The sequence below is a fragment of the Stegostoma tigrinum genome, chromosome 2 (genome assembly GCF_030684315.1).
Source record: "Stegostoma tigrinum isolate sSteTig4 chromosome 2, sSteTig4.hap1, whole genome shotgun sequence".
NCBI lineage: Eukaryota > Metazoa > Chordata > Chondrichthyes > Orectolobiformes > Stegostomatidae > Stegostoma > Stegostoma tigrinum.
The window spans coordinates 82,141,715-82,164,617 of NC_081355.1; the positions used below are offsets into that span (position 1 = coordinate 82,141,715).

The following is a 22,903-nucleotide window of genomic DNA, read 5'->3' on the forward strand; positions in this document are numbered from 1 at the left end:
TGAGTGGAAATTCTTTCCATTTAAATGTTAGAAAAATGAATCAATTTTCTTCAGTCATACAGCATGAAAACATACCTTTCAGTTCAACTTGTTCTCACTGACCAGGAATCCCAGTCTGACACAACCCCATTTACCAACATGTGGCCCACATTCCTCTAAACACTTACTATTCATATAGCCATCTAGGTCTCTTTTAAAATATTGTAATTGCATTCGCCTCCTCTACCACCTCTGGCAACTTGTTCTTTATGTGCACTCTCTTCTGCATAAAAAGGCTACCTTTCAGGTCTTTTTAAAAACGTTTTCCCCTCTCACCTTAAACCTATGCCCTCTAGCTTTGGACTCACCCAAACCTGGAAAAACACCTTGGCTATTCACCCTACCCATGCCTTTCATGATTTGATAACCTTCTGTAAGGTTACCCTTCAGCCTCCAACACTCCAGGGAAGAAAAGTCCCCACTTATCCAGCGCCTGATTATCACTCAAAACCTCCAGTCCCAGGAACATCTTTGATAACTTTTCTGCATTCTTTCTTGTTTAACAACATTATTTCTATAATAGGGCGACCAGAATTGTACACAATATTCTAAAAGTGACCTCACCCAATGTCTTGAACAGCCGCTACATGACATCCCAAATCCTGTACTCAAATGCATTGACCAATGAAGGCAAATGTGCCAAATACCACAATCACCACCCTGTCTACTGGTGGCACCACCTTCAAGGAACTAAGTATCAGCACCCTTAGGTCCCTCTGTTCAACAGCACTCATTGGGGTCCCACTATTAACTGTGCAAGTCCTGCCTTGGTTTGCCTGACCAAAATGCAACACCTTGCATTTATCTAAATAAAACTCCACCTGCCATTCCTAACCATACCTGTTATATTCTTATCTTTGTGACACACCAATATCACAGGCCTCCAGTCCAAATAACAACCTTCTACCATGTTCTGTCTTTTCCCATCAAACCAATTTTGCATTCAATTGGTTCTCTCTCCCTGGATCCCATGAGATCAAACCTTACTAACCAATCTACCACGTGGGTCCTAAAAGGTTCTGCTGAAGTCCATGTATACAATGTCGACCACACTGCCTTCATAAAACAAAAGCTGAATGAAATTTGAGACACACTATCTCCCACGCATAAGTCATCGTGTCTATCCCTAATCAGCCCTTGCCTTTCTAAACACACATAAATCCTACCTCTCAGAATCCCCTCTAAACGGCATACCCACCACGGATGTCAGGTGCACTGGTCTGTAGTACCCTGGCTTCCCCTTGCAGCTTTTCTTAAATAATGGCACCACACTAGCCACTCATCAGCCATGGGTTAGAGGCCAGCAGACTGCTGATAATACAAATATCACTGCAAGGGGCCCTGCAATCTCCTCACTAGCTTTCCACAATGTTCAGGGATACACCAGATCAGGTCTGGGGATTAATGCGGTGTAAGATTTTCAGTACTTGCTCTTCTGTAATGTGGACTCTTTTCAAGATATCACTGTATATCTGCTCAATTTCCTTATCTTCCAGGTCTTTCTCCACAGTAAATACGGAGGTGAAATATTTCTTTGGTATCTCACCCATCTCCTGTGTATTCCACACACAGTGCCTTGTGGATATTTAAGGGGTCCTATTCTTTCCCTAGTTACTCTTTTGCCCTTACTGTACTTGTACAATCTCCTTGTATTCTCCTTAACACTATTTGCCAAAGGTATTTTATTTCCCCTTTTTGTCCTCGTGATTTCCCTCTTAAGTGTTCTCCTAATCCCTTATACTTGTCTTCAGACTCACGTGATTCCAGCTGTCCAAACCCGACATTTGCCTCCTCCTTATCCTTGACCAGAGCCTCAATATCTCTAGCCATCCAGAGCTCCCTACACCTTCCAGCCTTGCCCTTAACACTAACAAGAACATGCTGTCTCTAAACTCTCATTATCTCATTCTTGGAAGCTTGTCACATGCCAGATGTTCCTTTCTGCGAACAGTCTCCCCCATTCAACTTTTCAAAGTTCCTGTCTAATACCAAAGCTGGCCTTATTCTAGTTTAGAACTTAAACTTGCAGATCAGGCCTTTCCTCTTCCATAACCATTTTATGACTAATAGAATTATGAACATTAGTTCCAAAGTGCTCCCCCACAACTCAATCACTTGTCTTGCCTTAAGGTCTCTCATCCATCACCCAGCAGCAGTAACAGCAAAGATGATAGCTCAGTTGGGAAGGCAGGAGCAGCTATTTTCTTGAATCTGCCAATCAGGTTTACCATGTCCCCTCTCTTGCTACAGAGACAGTCAGACCTGCTGAACTTCTCCAGCAATTTTTGTTTGTGTTACAGATGTATACAACTTTTCAAAAATCTTACAGCAGTATATATTCCTTACATACACAATTTTATTTCCTATTGTGATCTGTTACACTATATCACAACATTATTTTTATCCATGACAACAATTCTTCTAGCCATATGATCGGAGCCACCTATGTTAAATACATTCTAAACAAACCCATTGATAAATGACTGGAGATATTTTAACTCCTAACTAAAAGTGTATCTAAAATCTAATGATCTCAAATTGCTTCCTATGCAAGTTTTAAGCAAAAAACAAAACAACATTTTTAATGGAAAACTTATATGATTTGTAACATTAAAAGTCAATTAGGTAGACTGAGTTAATGTATTCATAAATGATTTCAACTCAAGGGCCATACCTATAAATCAAAGCTTGGTTTTATTTTTGTCCAGGGAGGGTCTCCAGGTCAAAATTGTTTAATGCTACAAACCTAAAGTTCGAAGATGCATCAGAACTAATCAACTGCACGAGTACATTGTCATTTTCTATTGACAACAGTTGCTGCTCGGCTGCTTCTCACATGTATCTGAAAAAATGAGGTAATTTTGATGGACATCATAGAATCCCTACAATGTTGAAACAGGCCCTTCAGTCCAACAAGTCCACACCAACACTCAGAGGATCCGAACCAGACTCATCGCCCTGTAACGCACGTAATCTATACAACCCTCAACACTTGGGGCAATTTAGCATGGCGAATCCACCTAGCATGCAGGTCTTTGGCTTGTGGGAGGAAAGCCATGCAGATGTGGGGGGAAACGTGCAAACTCCACACAGACAGTTGCCGAGGGTGGAATTAAACCAGGGTCCCTGGCGCTGTGAGGCAGCTATGCTAACCAGAGCCACCGTGCCACCCTTATTCCACTGAAACTCATCCAGCTTTTCAATTTTTGTTTTTAAAAAGTGGGAAGTCATATGTTTGAGCGGGAGTGTGAGAAAAAACGTGCATTAAATCAGACCTTTACTTCAACTTTAACTAGTTTATTGAACATAAAAGTAGATGTTTTGGAATTGAGTTTTTGGAATAAAAAAACACATGAAAACAAAATTAAACCGCTTTAGGCATCAATTACTATGGAGGAATATAATGCAGTAGTTGATCACATAAGAGTTTAACTCTGGATAGGATGTGGGCCTTTGCTTTCTAGATTGATACCAGGAATGAGTGGGCTATGTTACAAGGATAGGTGAACAGGTTAGACGAGTTAGCATTGGAATTCAGGTAATTGAACATTAAGACGGAGTAAACAGGTTCTTGTTAGACAGGGTAATCAAAGAGTTAAAACTGGGGCAGATGGGAACATGGAATTCAGAACATCTTCAGATCAGCCACAATCAGCTCAATGGGCCAAAGGCCTAGCTGGAGGAAAGAGGGACTGAGGCAGAAGTGTAGGTAGATAAAAGGATTCTACCCCAGATAAAGAACGCTAAGTTAGTATAGTAGGCTGCATTGAAATATAAATCTGATGCATAAACACAAGAATTAAGAAATCAGCAAAAGAAATGACAATTTTTGTGTTTAGTCTGCCACAAATTGGCACGGGCAGAAAGGAAATGCAGACAGTTCAAAGATGCAAAAACAGAGCAATATTGGGCATTTTATCCAATCTAAAATAAACAGGAATGAAGGTAGTAAAGTGGTCAAATGAGAAACACATTCAGAATTTCTAGTTACACCAGAAATAGCTTTATTTAATTACATGTAGAAAATACAAATGGGAAACAGTGACCATAACACAGGGCAAAGATAGCTAAAATACAAGGTTTGTGGACTCCTAAAAGGCAAAGTTTAGTAGGATGAAATGGGATTCCTTCCTGGCCTAAATTAACTACATAAAATATTGTAAAGAAATAAAACATACATCTGCAGAAAGTAACTTCTTAATTGAAGAAAAAGGAAAAGAATATAGTTCCCTAAATAGATATTAAAATTAATCTGAAATGATTTGTCACAGCTGCAGCATGGGTGCGCCAGGATGCTCATGCGATCCAGAAACAAAGATATCTGCAGTAAGCGTTTGAAGTTCAACTTTGGCTCAAAGTTTGTGCTGAAGACTGAACTACAGAACTGATTCTTCAGGAAGGGGAAAAGTTACCTGGACTCCTTGTACAAGGATGCAGTCACACCAGTGCTCAAGGACAGGAGAGTTTTACTCTAATTATGGCAGTTATGGGAACCTGGGAGCAGACAAAAGGAACTTCAGTCTTTGCAACTGTGAGAAGGTTTAATGTTCTTTCAACTTGTCTGGTTGAGAGTGGGATCTGCAAGGTGAATGGGCCAACTGACAATGGCACCGTGATACAGGAAGCCATTCAGCTCGATGCAGGCACTGGCGGAAGGGAGAAAGCAATACAAAAAAAGGAACAGAGGATAGTAGGAAACAGTATGATCATACAGATATACACCATTCTCTGCAGAAGAGAATGAGCGAGAGTCCAGACAGCTACGTTGCCTGCCCAGTGCCAGCATTCCAGAAGTCTGTTCAGGGCGGGGGGAACTTGCAGTGGAAGCAGAAAGGATTCAGCTGTTGTTGATATCTACACGGACCTCAACATGGTCAGGAAGAAGAATAAAGTACTACATAGTCAGTAATAAGAAACAGAACCTCAAAGATCACAATCTCTGGATTATTATCTGAGCCATATGCAAACTGGCAAAGAATGAATCAGATTGGGATATTAATACTTGGTTCAAAGACTGGCACGACAGAAGTGGGGTTTGGTTAATGTGACATCAAACCAATACTGCAGAAAGTGGGATCTGTACTATTGGAGTAGTCTCCACCTAAACTATGCTGGGGCTAGTGTTCTTCAGCAAAAACAGGAAAAACAAGAAAAACAAGAATTGCAGACTCAATAGAAGATATGACAAACCAAAAGAGACTTGTCTAAAGAGAAAGGTATTAACACAGGAAATAATAAACTGATAAAAAGAAGGGACAGAGAATGTACAAATCTAAGAATAAATCAAGAGAGATTCAGGTAGATGTTACAAGGAGAATAAAAAGATAAAGCTAAAGCCCCTATTTGAAGGCATGCAGCATTTGAAACAAAACAAAAAGTACAAACCAAACAAAAAGTAGTATGATCTAGAAGCCATTATACAGACATGACTGCAGGGTGACTTGGGTTGCTACTTGAATAGTGAAGTATATTGGAAACTAAGAAAAAGGGTGGACGGTCAGGTCTATTAACAATAGTATTAGAACAAGAGAGAAGATGGACTAAGTTCAGTAAACCAGAATGTGGAGACCGTTCATGTAGGGACAAAAACTGATACAAGAAGTTAAAACAGAAAATGCTGGAAAAACTCAGTAGGTCTGGCAGCTTCTTAGATCTGGAAGCAGAACCAAAAGGAAGTAAAAAAAAAAGGCTGTGCACCAGATATGAGCAAGAAGCAGAAGCAGAGAGGAATTCTGGTAGATACATTCTGTTGTGACAAATGGGGTTTAGAGAAAGGATAAGATTCTGGGAAGAAGTGCATCATATAGGGAAAACTGTATACGCAGAAAATCAGCTAGGTCCTTGTAGGCTGACAACCAATATTGTTTGGAGAAACCACGTTGCTGGAACAGGGCCAATTATTGGTATTTAGGATTGCCTACAAATAGTTCAGAGATAATCTTGGTATCTGTTGTTCCATTCTATCACTTACAGTTTGCACCAGCTGTAATTTGCCTGTTAATTTATTTTAATTTAATTAATTCCAATTTGTGTTAAATATTACAGAAAGTGCAATTTTGCACATGATTTCTTCATTTTGCATGATACGTACTAAAAGTTGGTTATTTCGGTTCACAGATTCCTATGGGATCATTCAAACCCAGTCCAAAACTATGATACAAATCACATGCACACAAACAGGTGGATAACAAAACTCCACGATAATCTTCAACTTCAATTAAAACAGAGCCCAACATAAAATTATCAATTTTAAAGAGGGCTGAAGTATATTATCAGATTTACACTCACCTGGGTATCATTTAGGAACATGTTAGCAAAAGCCACTCGATCACGTACTGCCACACTGCTCTCATACTAAAAAGTGAGGAATTTAAAAAGTTACCATTTGATTTAATGAAATAATTGGTTTTCAAAATTATTTACAAAACCAAGGAGTGGTCAAAATCATCAACACTGAATATATGCAGATGAAACTTACCAGCACACAATCATATGACCCTGGTTCACTTGTCAAAAAGGCAAACATGACACATAGATAAGGATTATTTAGCTGCAGTCTCAAGGAGCTACACATTTCTCGCCACAAAGAATTCTTTTCATCTGTGTAACCTGACAGTGCCATAGCTACAACATTCAGGTTTAAATCTCCTGCAAATCACAAACGATTAATTATAAGGCACCTCTGATATATTGGTTTCAAAAATAAAGAACATTTAAACCCAATAATAGCTCTGTCAAAGTTAACTGGAAATAAATATTTCCCTGTCCCCAACTCTAAATCCAAATCATCAACTCTGTCTAACCGTCATTTTTTCTTTAAAAATCACAGATCCGTACACAGGAGGCCAAAGATGGTACCAACTCAGACCCAAGTAGTGACTTCTATAGTCAGTCACTTCTGACAAGTGGGAACACTAGGTCTACGCCTTTCCTGTCCATTTCTTCAGTGCTTTGTTTGCACTAGAGTCTCTACCCAGTCAGACAAGAATATTGGTGTTGGAGGGAACACTGGGGTAAGAGACTCTCACTACAGGAACATTCCCTGCCTAGCAGCACAATATTTGGGTAAGATGTCAGCTCACATGGAGATTCCAGGTCTATGGCCTGGAACTCCAAACGGATAGTGATTGGGCATATTTGCAAGCAGTGAGCTTCCCTAAACTCACGTTTATGTTTGTGGGCTCAACACTAATTGTTTATACTGCCAGGATCCTGAGCTCAAAAGAAACACAAAAATTGCCTTCTCAAAAGAAAGATACATTTTCAGATTAATGAGAAAACAACTTGTAATTTCACTGTGGAAATTCTTTTAATACAACACGTGCCAGCTTTGGCTCAGTGTTAGTACTTTCACATCAGTCAGCAGGTTAAAATACCAATGAATCCGAGCACTTAATCTAAGCTGGCACTAAAGTCCAGCACTTAAAGAATACTACACAGCTGGAGAGTTGCCAAATTCAAGATGGTGAGAATATTGCTCCTACTCACTTACACAGGCAACCAAGGATGTATGACATCAGCTACGCTTGGAGTTAAATATACTGTGTGCCTGGACTAGCGGAAAAAAATTTAAAGATTCTACACACTGAAAAGAAACCAGCTAAGAACAATAAAATCTAATGGTGTGAGCATACAGAAATATTGTCTTTAAGCAACTACAAAAATAATATCCTCCCCAAATTGTCATAAACAGATGAAGTTGGCAATGTAAACCAAGGTCAAAATATTGAACTTGAAAGGTCTGGTCAATTTTCTGTGTGGAATTGTCTTAACAGTATTTAAATGTTCAAGATCATGGAAATTCAGTTTATATTTGATATGACCTGCATTTGAAGTTCCAAAATATTTTTACACTGTTTGGACTATTTCAGATGAACGCTAGCAAAAGAACAACCCATTCCCACAAGAATCTTCCCATTTTATTACACATTCCCATGTCCCATCACTGAATAAAACCACAGCAACAATACAAGATGCATCACAAAAATTCCCTTAAAATGTCTAATGATTTTAGTTTGAAATAAGATTGATGAATAATGTACCTTTTCCCAAAGCAGCTCCCTTGTTTAGAATCTCTATAGCTCTTCGAATGTCAAGGTTAAAAAGTGCAACTGCAGCCGCACGTTCCCATTCCTCTCCTTCCTCTAATGAATTCAGGAAGGGACCCACATCAATCTCTGGTCCTTTCTGTATCCAGCCACAAAGTTGCAGAGCCAAGCTTCGTTCCTCACTTTGGTATCTGATAAAATCCATCTGCCGATCAGACCCAGTCCAGCCATGTTTATAATTTTCTGTTTTTCTCTCTGACAATCAATCAAATAAATGAAAACAAAATGACGCTTGACAGTGTTTGACCTCAGCTGCAAAATGAACTCATCCATATTCTGTTATTTTCAGACTTAACTACTTTGTTGATCCACTGGCCAGTATTTTTTCTTTTGAATACTCTAAACTGGTAGCTGTCCAAAACTCTTATCAAATGTGAACCCACAGTAAGTCCCAGTCATCAACCCAGTCTCACTTAGCTACATAGACTACTGGTCTATTACAACCTCAGTTTTAAATTATTTCAACCTCATGGTCAAATCCTTCCATGGGTTTCTCCTCCAGCCTTCCAATAATTCTGCACTACTTCAATCCCAGTTTCCCATGAATTACCTATTATAGTCAATCTATAATCAGCTGTCAAACCTCTAAGCCTGGAATCAGATTCTCTCCCTATATTTCACTGCTTCTCTTCCACTTTCCTACTTTTAAATGCTATGCCCCTCAAAGCTTCCGTCTTTGTCACCTGATTTATTATGCCCTTATATTGGTGAGTGGCCAAGTTTTGCCTTATGTTCGTATGAAGCATTTTACATAGAAAAGTACAGCACAGTACAGGCCCTTCGGCCCACTATGTTGTGCCGTGGAATAATCCTAATCCAAAAATAAAATAACCTAACCTACATTCCCCTCAATTCACTGCTGTCCATGTGCATGTCCAGCAGTCGCTTAAATGTGACTAATTGACTCCGCTTCCATGACTACCACTGGCAATCTATTCCATGCGCTCACAACTCTCTGGGCGAAGAACCTCCCTCTGACGTCTCCTCTATACCTTCCTCCTAACACCTTTAAAACTATTACCCCTCGTGGCAGTCAGTCCTGCCCTGGGGAAAAGTCTCTGGCTATCGACTCTATCCATGCCTCTCATTACCTGGTACTCCTCGATCAGGTCACCTCTCTTCCTCCTTCCCTCCAGAAAGAAAAGTCCAAGCTCAGTCAACCTCTCCTCGTAAGACAAGCCCTCCAGTCCAGGCAGCATCCTGGTAAACCTCCTTTGCACCCTCTCCAAAGCCTCCACATCTTTCCTATAATAGGACGACCAGAACTGGACACAATATTCCAAGTGTGGTCTCACCAGGGTTTTGTAGAGCTGCAGCATGACCTCACGGCTCTTAAACTTGTTCCCCCGTTAATGAAAGCCAAAACACCATAATCCTTCCTGCCAAGTCTTTTTCGTGCCCCCTCCTGGCCCTCCTCAGTCCACTCTTGAGCTCCTTCTGAGCAAGCCTGTAATCCTCTAAAGCTGTGCTAGACCCTTGCTTCCGCCACCTTACGTAAACTGCCTTTTTCTTTTTGACAAGAAGCACCTCTGTTCCTGTAATCCAAGGCTCTTTAATCTTACCCCTTCTTACCTGTCTCAGAGGAACAAATTTATGCATCACTCGCAATAACTGCTCCTTAAACAGTCTCCACATGTCTGTTGTGCCCCTTCTGTGGAACAATTGCTCCAAATCTGTACTTCCCAACTCCTGCTTGATGGGGTCATAGTTTCCTTTTCCCCAGTTAAATATCTTCCCCTGGTAATTGCTCCTTTCCCTTTTCCTGGCTATGGTAAATGTGAGGCTGTTGTGGTCACTTTCACCATACTATTTAAGTATAGCTGTTGGACTAAATTACTTATCACACGGCAGTGAAAGGCTCAGAACAATCAGTGTGCTAGGACTTACTGAGGTTAAGGCTGATCAGGGTTTTCACAGTGAATTCTACTATATGTACTGAAAACCAAAATGATGTCATCAATACTGATTTTCTGGAAGGGAAATTTAACCCACAGTGATTTACAAGAATTAACCACGGCTACAGCACTGAATCAGGTTAGAACTGGAATTATAATCAGGAGCTGAACAAATGTGGTTGATGTAACGAGACAGCAGCTTGGAATGGAAGAGTCCAGCCCCAGTCACAACACAGCTCAAGTCAGCTAGAATTCAGCTGCAGATGAAACAACTTGAAAAAAATGCAAAATTTGGTACTTGAACTCCAGGAGAGAGATAAAGAGAAAGGTCCGCAATGGAGGAAGGAGGAGATTAGAAAAGAAGAGAAAGAGCGCTTCGGAGAGAGAAAGAAATGGGAAAGCATGATCCGGCTATAGAAAAGTTTAATGATTTTGACAAATTGCTCCAGTCAGTAGAAGTGATAGCATAAAGAATATAGGCAATATTGGGAAATCAGGATGTTTTCATTGCCATAAGATAGGACATCAAAATGCAAAATAATTACAACAGGAACAGTAAACCACTGGCAGTAACCAGAAGATAAACTGTCTCCAGAAAAAGAAACACTCTCACGCAGGATCTACTAGAACTGATCAGGATATTCAAAAGTTCTTCCCCTCCCCTCCCCTACCTTGTAGACTGTCACAGGCTACTGGAGGCTATAGAGGTTTGTGTTTAAGATGGACAAGTGTATGCCAACAAATAAACAAATTAATATTTTGAGAATTGTCAGGACTTGTCAGTCATTAATGTTCATGATGCTATTCATGTTCCAGATGAGGAGGAAAAAAAAGGACAAAAAGCAAAAAACATGTTCGAACTTATTCGGGTCGAGAAAGCTATGGTAAAATGTCTACGGCATGATTAAATACACATCCTTACAAGAGAAAAATCAGTGCATTGGTTTGCCAGAAATAGTTGAAAATCTATAGCTCAAAATAGATGGACAAACCGATTAAGATATTTCTAAACAAAAAACTTTGATGCATTTTCACTGCATTTGTCTCCTCAAAGAGAGATTAGAAAAGACCCTTGCAATTGCTATGTCCACTGCTTAAAGCCATAAGAAAACATTAACATTCAGCTGTATTAAATGGTAGACTACTTAAACATGGTTAATCCTACTTGGACATGTACTTGTCTTTTGTCTAAGTTAAACCTTTGTAGCCTTCATAAGACACATGCAAATAGATAAATGAAAAAGGTTTCTGCAAAGGCTGCAATAATGTGTGTTAACAGCTTTATGATAAAGACTTGTTGCAACTCCAGAGGATTGTAAAAACCCTCACTATGATAAAACCTTTTATCTTTGTAGAGGCATGGAAAATGACAACCTCTTTTTGCATCAAGTTTTGTATGTAACAAGCTGGCCATCTCTGACTGGTAACATTTACGGAACAGATTTTTCCAAAGTTGCTAGGCGACAGCATTCAATTCTGCTCAGCAATAACGTCTGAGCCCACTGCAAGGTTTTCAATAGGTCACTCAAAACCACTGAATGGTAGTTCAAAGATTGTTGGTACTAAGTGTGCAAAGAATCTTCCTGAAGCTAAATTCTACATTTGCACTCCTTTCATTTTGGTTTTGAAAATATCTGGAACAGCCAACAAGCAGTCACAACAGAAATAAATATTATAGATGGACAAACAAAATAATCAATCTACTCACCTGCACTGGATTTCACGATTGCTTTAATACCAGAGTATACAAGAGGCACTCTGTTCACAGATTTCTGATCTGCATCTTCAGCATATTGTTTCATGAGTGATTACAAATATAGGAAAACAACATGAAGGGAAAAGGCAAGATTATCTAAGCCTACTTCAGTTGCAATTAAACAAATCTATAAATCTTGTAAATCTATACACATCATATTCAGCAGCTCCTGGAAAATGCAGAATTATTGAAAATCTGACCATTAACTTAATCTGCACAGTGCAATCAGTTTGGTTATGTACAGGAAACAGTCACTATTTCATTGTTGGCTATTTGCTGGTTCAGCTCACGAGCTGAGGCAGTTCGTGACCAGCTTTATCACTGCTTTATTGAATCTCCTGTTCCAGCACATATACTTTTAAAATTAAGAAATAAGCTTTAATGGAACAAGTCTTTTACTTTCACTAGAGCTGGATCCTTCACCAGTAGTAGTATTTATTACCCTCCACAGTACCTCCAAAAATACATCTTTCCTTCTTTTTGCAACCTGAAAGAAAATTGGTGGAAACTACAAACCATCCACCTCCATTGTCACCCATGTCACCTCCCTCTAAAGTTTCCACATTCCATCAGTGCCATGATCAAAACTTATCCTTTCACAAAGCAAATGAAGGAATCTCAGCCCAATACTCCTAAGAATTCAAGATTCCTTCCCCACATCACTTGTCCTTCTCAATGCTCTCACATTCAACACCCTGAAGAACTCTCAAACACCTCAAAAAACAAGTGCACAAATACCCAATTAATAGTTTTGCCTGACAGCCTATATCCCAGACCCGAGATAAAATGTTTAAACTAGTTTCATTGCAAAGTTTACACAGAATTACAATCCCTTATAAACACAGTCAATTCCAATAGACAAGCCTGAAAATGTCACCAACACTCAAAAGTAATAAAAAGCACAATTAGACACTTAAACAATCATCTCAGCCCCAAGACATCAATGCAGCAGTACCCGAGGCTAGGTATTTTCTAACTAATCTGTACAGAGATATTATTGCACACTTCTGGAGTAGGTGGGGCTTGAATGTAGGCCCCTGGTTCAGAGGTAGGGGCACCATCACTGTGCCACAAAGGTCCTGCTTAGTATGTCAGGCTAGTGCCCCAGGCCCACCATCTTCATCACCCTTCCAATGAAGGTCAGAAACGGTCATGTTTGCTGCATATTTCACAATATATCAGCACCACTCAACTTCTCAAACAGTGCATCTAAAAAATATCCAGGTCTGGGATGGTGCAGCATAAAGGTAACTTTTCACATAAGTAAGTATCTGGCAAAGACCATTTAGATTAAGAGAGAACCGAACAAACTCCTATTTTAATATTCAATTACATTACCATTGAATAATTGCCTCAAACAACATGGGGTTGTTATTCACGAGTCAAAAACTGGACTGGCTATAGAAATGCCACGCCTACAAAAACAGATTGGAGGCTAGGGGTTTATGACAAATAACTGACCTGCTGACACCCAAAGCCTGTCTACATCTACGAAGGCACAAATAAGTGTGATGGAATACTGTCCACTTGCCTGAATGCCTGCAGCTTCAGCAGCAATCAAGGAGCTGGACACCATGCAGGACATAACAGCTCGGTCAGTTGGCGCCATCTATCATTCATTTCCATGAATGAGATACTAAGATATGTTAACATTTAATACAGATAATTAGAATGGGAAATTGAAGTGATTTTTTTAAACTAACAGCCCATCCCTACTTTCAACTCATGTCACTTCTACCAATTTTTAGATGAAACAATTAACCAAAGTTTAGTTTTACCTCACAGGTAGCTGTAACAAATCACATGGTTCTCTTTAAAAAGTTACATTGTTGACAGGTAGGATTCAGGAAGGCAGTAATGCTCACCTTCACTGGCTATCAACCACTGCCTTCAGCCAACTGTTTTGTCATGAATCCAGCCCATGTACTTTCAGCACTTGTTAATTTATATTCAAAATATCTAATGCCATATTATCTTTGTTAATTTTCCTCTTAAAATATCTTCAATCTAATTTTCAATATTATGAGCCATGGAAATAGTACATTGACTGCTATGCATTCAGATAAATGTACCCACAAAATTGAGTTATTATTCCAGTTACCCTATTGAGAAAATTTTGTATACTTGTCCAATACAGATAATAGTATTTGCAGAATAGTTCCAAATTTCAGCACACTTGGCAAAACTGGAAATTTCCCAATTTCACTGCTGAAATGGCTAAAGCATTTAAATTTTAGTGTTTTTTTTTAATTAAAACTATTCCCTCTAGTGCTAGATCACCCTCCCCAACCCAACCTATGGAAATTGTTTCCCCACCCCAACTGATTCCCCTCAATATAATCAAAATTTTCAATCACCCATTCATCTTTAACTGACCTCCTGATTCCCCAAAGCCTGTTTACCATCTACAAGGCACGCATCAGGTGTGATGGAATACTCCCGACTTGCCTGGATGACTGCAGCTCCGACACCATTCAATGACAAAGCATCCTGCTTGATTAGCACCACATCCACTCATTCCACCACTGGCACTCAATATACGATCTACAAGAAAGGTCCTTAGTACATTCCCAAGCACATAACTATTTCCATCTAGAAGAATAACAGCAGCGAACACATGGGTACACTGCCATCTGTAACCTCCCCTCCAAGCCACTCACCATCCTGATTCAGAAATATATTACTGTTCCTTCACTGTCATTGGGTCAAGATTATGGAATTTTTTTCCTTAAGAGTATTATGGGTCTACTTAGAGCACGTAGTGCAGTGGTTCAAGAAGGTAGCTCATCACCACCACCTCAACAGCAACGAATGCCAGCCAGCCAGCAAGCAAGCAAAGCCCACGTCCCACAAATGAATAAAGAAAATAAAACTTCCAAGGAAGACAACCTTGCCTTTAATCTTTCCTTGTAATTTAAAACCCTTGGGAGTCCAGTTATCATTCTGGTCAAATTCTGCTACACTTCAAGACAGAGAAAGGTTAAGCACCCGGAACTGAAAACAGTGCTCCAAATATGGCCTAGCCTGAGCTTCCTTGGCTGCACGGTGCCTTCTACAGAAGTGGAATGTTAATTGACAGGATGCTCAATGCATTAATGCTGATTTCACGGAAACAGGTTATGATCTAGGTAGCCAGAAGGTAATAGATGCAGTGAGCTCAGGCTGTGTAGATTCACAACACCAGTACAATATACTACAGCAATTTGTTTCCAGATTTTGAACATACATTAAGTAACTGCATAGTGTAAGAACATAGAAGTGTAGGAATTGCTAAAAATGAAAAAATGCACACCATCCAGTTAGTCATGAGATACAACAGTGGAGTTGCTATCTAAATCATAGCAATTAATCTACAACAGCTCCACTATAATAGCTTTAAAGGGACAGAGAGCCTTCAAAAACAAACTAGAATAGAAATATCAGAAGAAAGTTTCTTTCTTTTAAATATTGTTGCACCGTGAAACAAATTTTTTTTAAAAATACCTCAAGTTAGTTTTGGGCTTCTTATTAAACATCATTGCAATATATCCTAAGAAACATTCGTTTTAAAGAAAAAAGTTTTTGATAAATCATTGCCTTTCTCTTCAAATTTCAAACCAAAGGATATAATGCAGAGTGTACCATAAAGACTTCAGCTGTGGGTCATCATCTCCAGCCAACAAGTGATTTCGCCACACTTGCTCTGTGTCAAGCCCATATCTTGATAATGCCCGCTGCCTCATTTTTGTAGCAACATCTTTCTCTCCAGAACTAGCTTCTCCTTCTTCACTGCAGTTATATAAGTGTCGTCCACAGGCCCACATTAGGGAAGTAGTCGGACTCCAAGCCAGTGATATTCGTTCAAAGACAGTGAAGTCCGACATTAATCTGTTAGGTGTCACTACAACCATACGGTTCTGATTTGTTGGATGCCAAGCAAAGGAGGCAATGTAATTTTCACATGGCTGCACACTCCTTTCTATTATGGTGGGTTCCGTTTCATCCCCAATAGGTGTTGGAGTATGCTGCATATCATACAGGCGAATTATATTACTATCTCTTGTTAACGTAGCTAACAAACCAGTTCTAGTTGGACACCATGCCACTTTTGTTAGTGGTTTTGGTTGCTCAGTCAGTGTCAGTACTGGCTTTTCAAACTTCCTCAAGTCCCAGATTGCCACTTGGCCTTCAAAGAAAGATGCTACACGGTCATGGAAGTGAGGATCAACAGTTACACCCTGAACAGCTTTTGTATTGACAAAAATTTTTTGGCTGGTGTTCCTCAAGTCAAAAATTGCAAGATTGCGGTGCATGCCTGCCAGCAGGAGCTTTTGATCTCTTGGGAGCCAGCAAAGAGAAAGGCTTGCATCATTTTGTCCCAGCTCATACAAAGGCTTTGTTACGACAAGGCCAGCATCAGTATCACCAGCAGAAAGTCGAACCTTCTCTGCTGCGACAGCTATCTCTGGTGTATACTTGCTGCTAATATCCCAGATGAGTACTGAGAAATCTGCTCTGTGTTTGTCCAGGCCAGCAGCAAGCCAATTGCTGTCGACGGGGTTCCAAGCTAGTGTGTTACACTGACGGGCATGCTTAGGAACAAATTCCTTTCCTATCAAATCTCTGCATTTAGAATTACGATCTTGACCAAGGCTAGTAAGGACAACCCGTCCATTGGCTTGACCAACAGCAAGTAGACACTCTGGGTCATATTTAGGATACCAAGCAACGCATTTCATATAGGGAGTGTCAGAGTTAATCGCCAGCAATGTAGCTGTGGTGTCCTCCGAGAGTCTCAAAGAACCAGCTTTAGCTTCACAATTTCCTACTGATTCAGTACGATAGAGGCAAAGTTCAGAATCACAAACAACAAATCTGTCCACATGATGAGGAGCCCACAGGATGTCTGGCTTTGACCCACTCATATTTTTCTACCAAATGGCATTAGGATTCTCTCCAAATGTTCTACTATCACATCAGTTGATCAGCTTGAACAAAGAGAGGTAAATGCACAAGCCTCAGTTTGCAACATCATGAATCTGAGGAAAGAAAAGAAATAGCTTTAGCTTATTACAAAATGATAATTAAAAGTTCTTAGCAATTGATAGTTCAAGATCAAGAATTCCACATATAAATACAGACACAAACATTTCTGCAATATTCAGTTACATATTTTAAGGTGTTGCACCTTTAGAAAAATTTAAGGCTTGTACATGACTCGCAGGTTCAAGTAACATTTTCAGGGCTCAATGTGCCTTTTTGTCCGAGAAAAAAACCAGAGTTTCTCCGACATCTCAGCAACTATCTTGGGAGATAAATCAGTGATTAACTAAAACAATAACTGCCACAATTTACAATAATTAGTTGACCCCGACCACAGGATAGCACTCTGAGCAATTTTGTCGGTTATCTTTAAGTGATCGCCTTCTTCCAATTTTTGCCAATTCACCAGCCCCACAAACACAATACCACTATTACATGTTCAGTGCTTTCTGAATAAGGGGCCAGGAATCATCAGTCCACTATTCCAAGGGCTGCTCATAGACCCCTTGCCATTTTTACTGCAAGTACAAGGAGGAAACTGTACTGTATGCCTTGGAGAAATCACGCAGGGTTAAGATGGAATCAAGTGGCAGACATAGATAGTACTCCAGACAACATGCCTAAACTCCTCTGGGAGAAAGTCCTGTTGGCACTGCTGCACCAGGAACCTAGAATATTTAGTAGCTGATGGCAGGGCACAATGCCAGAAACTTAACTTTCACATTCTTTACAGGCCAAATACAATCAGGATCACAAGGAGCACATCATTGACACAAGCCAAGAGGACAGTTTTGACACTCATCTCGTGCAGAATGAATTATCATAATGCAAGGGAGGCAGAGTCAGTGATAGACAAGAGTTACAGGGAAGTAGTTACTCCTAAGTGTGAAGAAAGCTGGGTAACTGTTAGAAGGGGGGGGGGGGGGAAGCAGTCAGTGCAGGGATCCCCTGTGGTCATTCCCCTGAAAAACAAGTATACGGTTCTGGATACTGTTGCGGGGGGGGGGGAAGAGACTTACCAGAGGCATGCAGTAGGGTGCAGGTCTCTGGCACAGAATCTGTCCCTCTTGCACAGAAGGGAAGGGGGGATAGGAAGAGAGTGATAGTCATTGGGGACTCAATTGTTAGAGGGACTGATAGAAGATTTGCCGGGAACGAAACAGACTCACAGGTGGTGTGTTGCCTCCCAGGTGCCAGGGTCCGTGACGTCTCGGATCATGTCTTTGGGGTCCTGAAGGGAGAGGGTGACGAGCCCCAAGTCATGGTCCACATAGGCACCAACGACATAGGTAGAAAGAGGGATAGGAATGTCAGGCAGGATTTCAGGGAGCTAGGGTGGAAGCTGACAGCTAGAACAAACAGAGTGGTTAGCTCTGGTTTGTTACCCGTGCCACGTGATAGCGAGGCAAAGAACAGGGAGAGATTTCAGCTGAACACGTGGCTGCAGGGATGGTGCAGGACAGAGGGCTTCAGGTACATGGGCAATTGGGGCTCATTCTGGGGAAGGTGGGACCTCTACAAACAGGACGGTCTCCACTTGAACCAGAGAGGCACTCATATCCTGGGTGGGAAACTTGCTAGTGCTAGTCAGGTGGATTTAAACTAGCTCAGAAGGGGGATGTGAAACTGAGGTGTAGTCCTAGTACACAGGAGGATGAGAGTAGGGAGGACATGGACAGGGCCTCACTGTCACAGGAGTGTGCTGGCAGACAGCAAGCTGGTTTGAAGTGTGTCTACTTTAACGCAAGAGTATCCAGAATAAGGTAGGTGAGCTTGCAGCTTGGATAGGTACCTGGGACTTCGATGTTGTGGCCATTTCAGAGACATGGATAGAGCAGGGTCAGGAATGGATGTTGCAGGTTCCAGGGTTTAGATCTTTCAGGTTCCAGGGTTCAGATCTTTCATTAAGGTCAGGGAAGGTGGTAAAAGAGAGGGAGGTGTGGCTTTGTTAGTCAAGGACAGTATGACAGTGGCTGAAAGAACTTTCAATGAGGACTCGTCTACTGAGGTAGCCGAGGAAGGTTTGTCGACTGAGTCAGTATGGGTGGAAGTTAGGAACAGGAAGGGAGCAGTCACCTCATTGGGGGTTTTCTACAGACCCCCAAATAGCAGTAGGGAGATCAAAAAACTCATAGGCCGGCAGATTGTTGAAAAGTGCAAACGTAGCAGGGTTGTTGTTATGGGTGACTTCAACCCAATATTGATTGGAACCTCCTTAGTGCAGATGGTTTGGATGGAGCCGGACAGGCCGACGCGGGGGGCATTTTGGATTTGATGCTCGGCAATGAGCCAGGACAGGTGTCAGATGTCATGGTGGGAGAACACTTTGGCGACAGTGACCACAACAGCCTCACATTTACCACAGCCATGGAAAGGGAAAGGAGCAGTTACCAGGGGAAGATATTTATCTGGGGAAAAGGAAACTATGCGCTATCAGGCAGGAATTGGGAAGTACAGATTGGGAGCAATTGTTCCACAGAAGGGGCACAACAGACATGTGGAGACTGTTTAAGGAGCAGTTATTGCGAGTGATGCATAAATTTGTTCCTCAGACAGCTAAGGAGGGGTAAGATTAAGGAGCCTTGGCTGACGGGAACAGAGGTGCTTCTTGTCAAAAATAAAAAGGCAACTTACGTAAGGTGGAGGAAGCAAGGGTCTAGCACAGCTTTACAGGATTACAAGCTTGCTCGGAAGGAGCTCAAAAGTGGACTGAGGAGGGCCAGGAGGGGGCACGAAAAAGGCTTGGCAGGAGGATTAGGGAGAACCCAAAGGCATTTTACTCATATGTAAGGAATAAGAGAATGATCAGGGATAAGGTAGGGCCGATCAAGGATAGTGTAGGGAACTTGTGCGCGGAGTCTGAGCAGATTGGGGAAGCCCTAAATGAGTTTTTTGCTTGGGTTTTCACTAAGGGACCTGGTTGTGAATGAGAACTTTGGAGGAGCAGGAAAACAGGCTTGAACAGATCGAGATTGAGGAAGTTGATGTGCTGGAAATTTTAGCGAACATTAAGATTGATAAGTCCCCAGGGCCAAACCAGATTTATCCTAGGTTGCTCTGGGAAGCGAGAAAGGAGGTCGCTAAGCTGCTGGCAAAGATGTTTGCTTCCTCACTCTCCACGGGAGTCGTACCGGAAGATTGGAGGGAGGCAAATGTTGTTCCTCTTTTCAAGAAAGGGAATAGGGAAATCCCTGGAAATTACAGACCAGTCAGTCTTACGTCTGTGGTCAGCAAGGTTTTGGAAAGAATTCTGAGGGATAGGGTTTATGACTATTTGGAAAAGCATAGCATGATTAAAGGGAGTCAGCATGGCTTTGAGGGGGGCAGGTCATGTCTCTCAAAATCTTACTGCAATCTTTGAGGAGGTGACAAGACAGGTTGACGAGGGTTGAGCAGTGGATGTGGTGTACATGGACTTCAGCAAGGCATTTGATAAGGTTCACCACGGCAGGCTCATTCATAAAGTCAGGCGGTATGGAATACAGGGTGAGTTGGCTGTCTGGATTGAGAATTGGTTGGCTGACAGGAAGCAGAGAGTGGTTGTAGATGGTAAGTATTCTGCCTGGAGGTCAGTGCTGAGTGGTGTCCCGCAGGACTCTGTTCTTGGGTCTCTGCTCTTTGCAGTTTTCATAAATGACTTAGATGAGGAGGTTGAGGGGAGGGTTAGTATGTTTGCTGATGACATAAAGGTTGGAGGTGCCGTTGATAGTATCGAGGGCTATTGCAGGCTTCGGTGAGACACTGACAGTATGCAGAGCTGGGCTGAGAAATGGCAGATGGGAGTTCAACCTGGATAAATGCGAGGTGATGCATTTTGGAAGGTCAAACTTAAATGCTGAGTATAGGATTAAAGGCAGGATTCTCGGCAGTGTGGAAGAACAGCGGGATCTTGGTGTTCAAGTGCATAGCTCCCTCAAAGTTGCTACCCAGGTGGATAAGGCTGTGAAGAAAGCATATGGTGTTTTGGCTTTCATTTACAGGGGTTCAAGTTTAACAGCAAGGTTATGCTGCAGCTCTACAAAACCCTGGTGAGGCCACACTTGGAAGACTGTGTCCAGTTCCGGTTGCCCTATTATAGGAAAGATGTGGAGGCTTTGGAGAGGGTGCAAAGGAGGTTTACCAGGATGCTGCCTGGACTGGAGGGCTTGTCTTACGAGGAGAGGTTGACTGAGCTCAGACTTTTCTCTCTGGAGAGAAGGAGGAAGAGAGGTGACCTGATCAAGGAGTACAAGGTAATGAGAGGCATGGATAGAGTCGATAGCCAGAGACTTTTCCCCAGGGCAGGATTGACTGCCATGAGGGATCATAGTTTTAAGGTGTTAAAAGAAGGTATAGAGATGTCAGAGGGAGGTTCTTCACCCAGAGAGTTGTGAGCGCATGGAATAGTTTGCCAGTGGTAGTCGTGGAAGCGGAGTCATTAGTGACATTTAAGCGACTGCTGGACATGCACATGGACAGCAGTGATTGGAGGGGAATGTAGGTTAGGTTATTTTATTTTTGGATTAGGATTATTCCACGGCACAACATTGTGGGCCGAAGGGCCTGTACTGTGCTGTACTTTTCTATGTTCTAAGATCTGAAGGAATCAGATCCATGAAATCATGTATGTGCCTCAAGACTGAAAAACTAGCAAAACCTTCAAAATATACCTTCCTCTTTGTACATCTTTCCCAGGGCTAGATCATTAACACTTGATGACGCACTTTATATTGAATGCCATCTGTGTCAACCAACTGATCTGGGTCTCATGCTTCCTACTTGACAGCTTTGTGAATACCTGAATAAAAATGCAGCATATGGGAGCCTGGCCCACATTCCAAATAACCTAGTGGAGAAGAAATCCTGACCCTAATCCTATTTCCTTCACCAGAACAAATCCCCAAAACCTCCTGCTACAGATTGAGTGGTAATTAAAACGTTAGTAAACGCATTCTATCTCCACCAAAAGCAGAAACAACTCCATCCACACTATGTAGAGGCGGCACCAGCACCACAGAAGCTGCTAGAATACAAAAAGTGCATGGCTGAAAAACAGACATTCTACGAGACCATAAGAGAAAAATTAGACCATTTGACCAAATTTGTATCTGCTTTGCCATTCGATCATGGTTTGTATATTTCTCCTGCCTTCTCCCCATAACCCTTGATCCCCTTACTAAATCAAGAACCCACTTACTTCTGTCTTAAATACACTCAATGACTTTGCCTCCACAAAAGGCTGTGGCAATGATTCACCACCTTCTGACTGAAGAAATTCCTCCTTATCTCAGTTCTAAACAGTTAGCCCGTCACTGAAGCTATCCCCTCAGTTCCTTGTCTCTCCCTCTGCATGTTTATTATCCAGGCCTCTCTACTCTAAATTTCAATGACATCCTGCTTATCTTCCTATGCTCCAAGTTTAGACCCAGAGTACTTCATTACTCCTCATTTAATAAGCCTTTCACTCCCGAGATTATTCTCGAGAATGTCTTCAACAACCCCTTCAAAAGGGGAGAACAACCTTCTTTTGAAACTGCTGACAATATTTCAAGTGCAGTCTGACCAGAGCCCCACAGAGCCTCAGTACATTCCTACTCTCATATTCTAGCCCTCTTGAATAAGACCATTCAATTTGCCTTCCTAACTGCCAAGTGATACCTAGAAACCTTAGAAAATCCTGAACTAGGACTCCCAAGTCCCTTCGTACTTCAGATTTCCAAAGCCTTTCCCCACTTACAAAGTGGTCCACACCTTTATGCTTCTCAAAGTACATAACCTCACACATTCAAATCTGGAATCTCCTGTTCAAAGCATTACAGAAGGGAAAGCACTACTAACTAGGTGAAAATTTCAGCATCCATCAAGCCACAGGATTGACCAGGTCCCTTAGGTTTCCTATCACTGTTTATCAGCGCAGGTTACCAGAAGAGTCTCTCACCTCAAGGTGACTATTCAGATCTGCCTTCTCTCCTCCCTTGCTGCCAAACATGAAGCCTTGTTCTTGCTAATGAAGCCAAGATGAAAAGAAACCTCAAATTCACGATACGAAATGTCACATCTTCTAGTTAGACGGTGGGATGAAGTAGGTAGCTTGGCTGCACATT

The 22,903-nt window shown here is 41.5% G+C and overlaps 1 protein-coding gene across 2 annotated transcripts in view; it reads right to left on the bottom strand.

Annotated features, from left to right (window-relative positions):
* Window positions 1–22,903, bottom strand: part of mios (missing oocyte, meiosis regulator, homolog (Drosophila)) — a 46,755-nt gene that overhangs the window by 19,842 nt on the left and 4,010 nt on the right. For both annotated transcript variants that reach the window (XM_048548661.2, XM_048548670.2), the window contains exons 2-6: window positions 15,406–16,816; window positions 11,751–11,846; window positions 8,082–8,342; window positions 6,518–6,687; window positions 6,328–6,393 (exon numbers count right to left, since the gene is read on the bottom strand). In XM_048548661.2, the coding sequence (XP_048404618.1) occupies window positions 6,328–6,393; window positions 6,518–6,687; window positions 8,082–8,342; window positions 11,751–11,846; window positions 15,406–16,702 (1,890 nt within the window). In that variant the 5' untranslated portion in view covers window positions 16,703–16,816. The remainder of the gene's footprint in view (window positions 1–6,327; window positions 6,394–6,517; window positions 6,688–8,081; window positions 8,343–11,750; window positions 11,847–15,405; window positions 16,817–22,903) is intronic.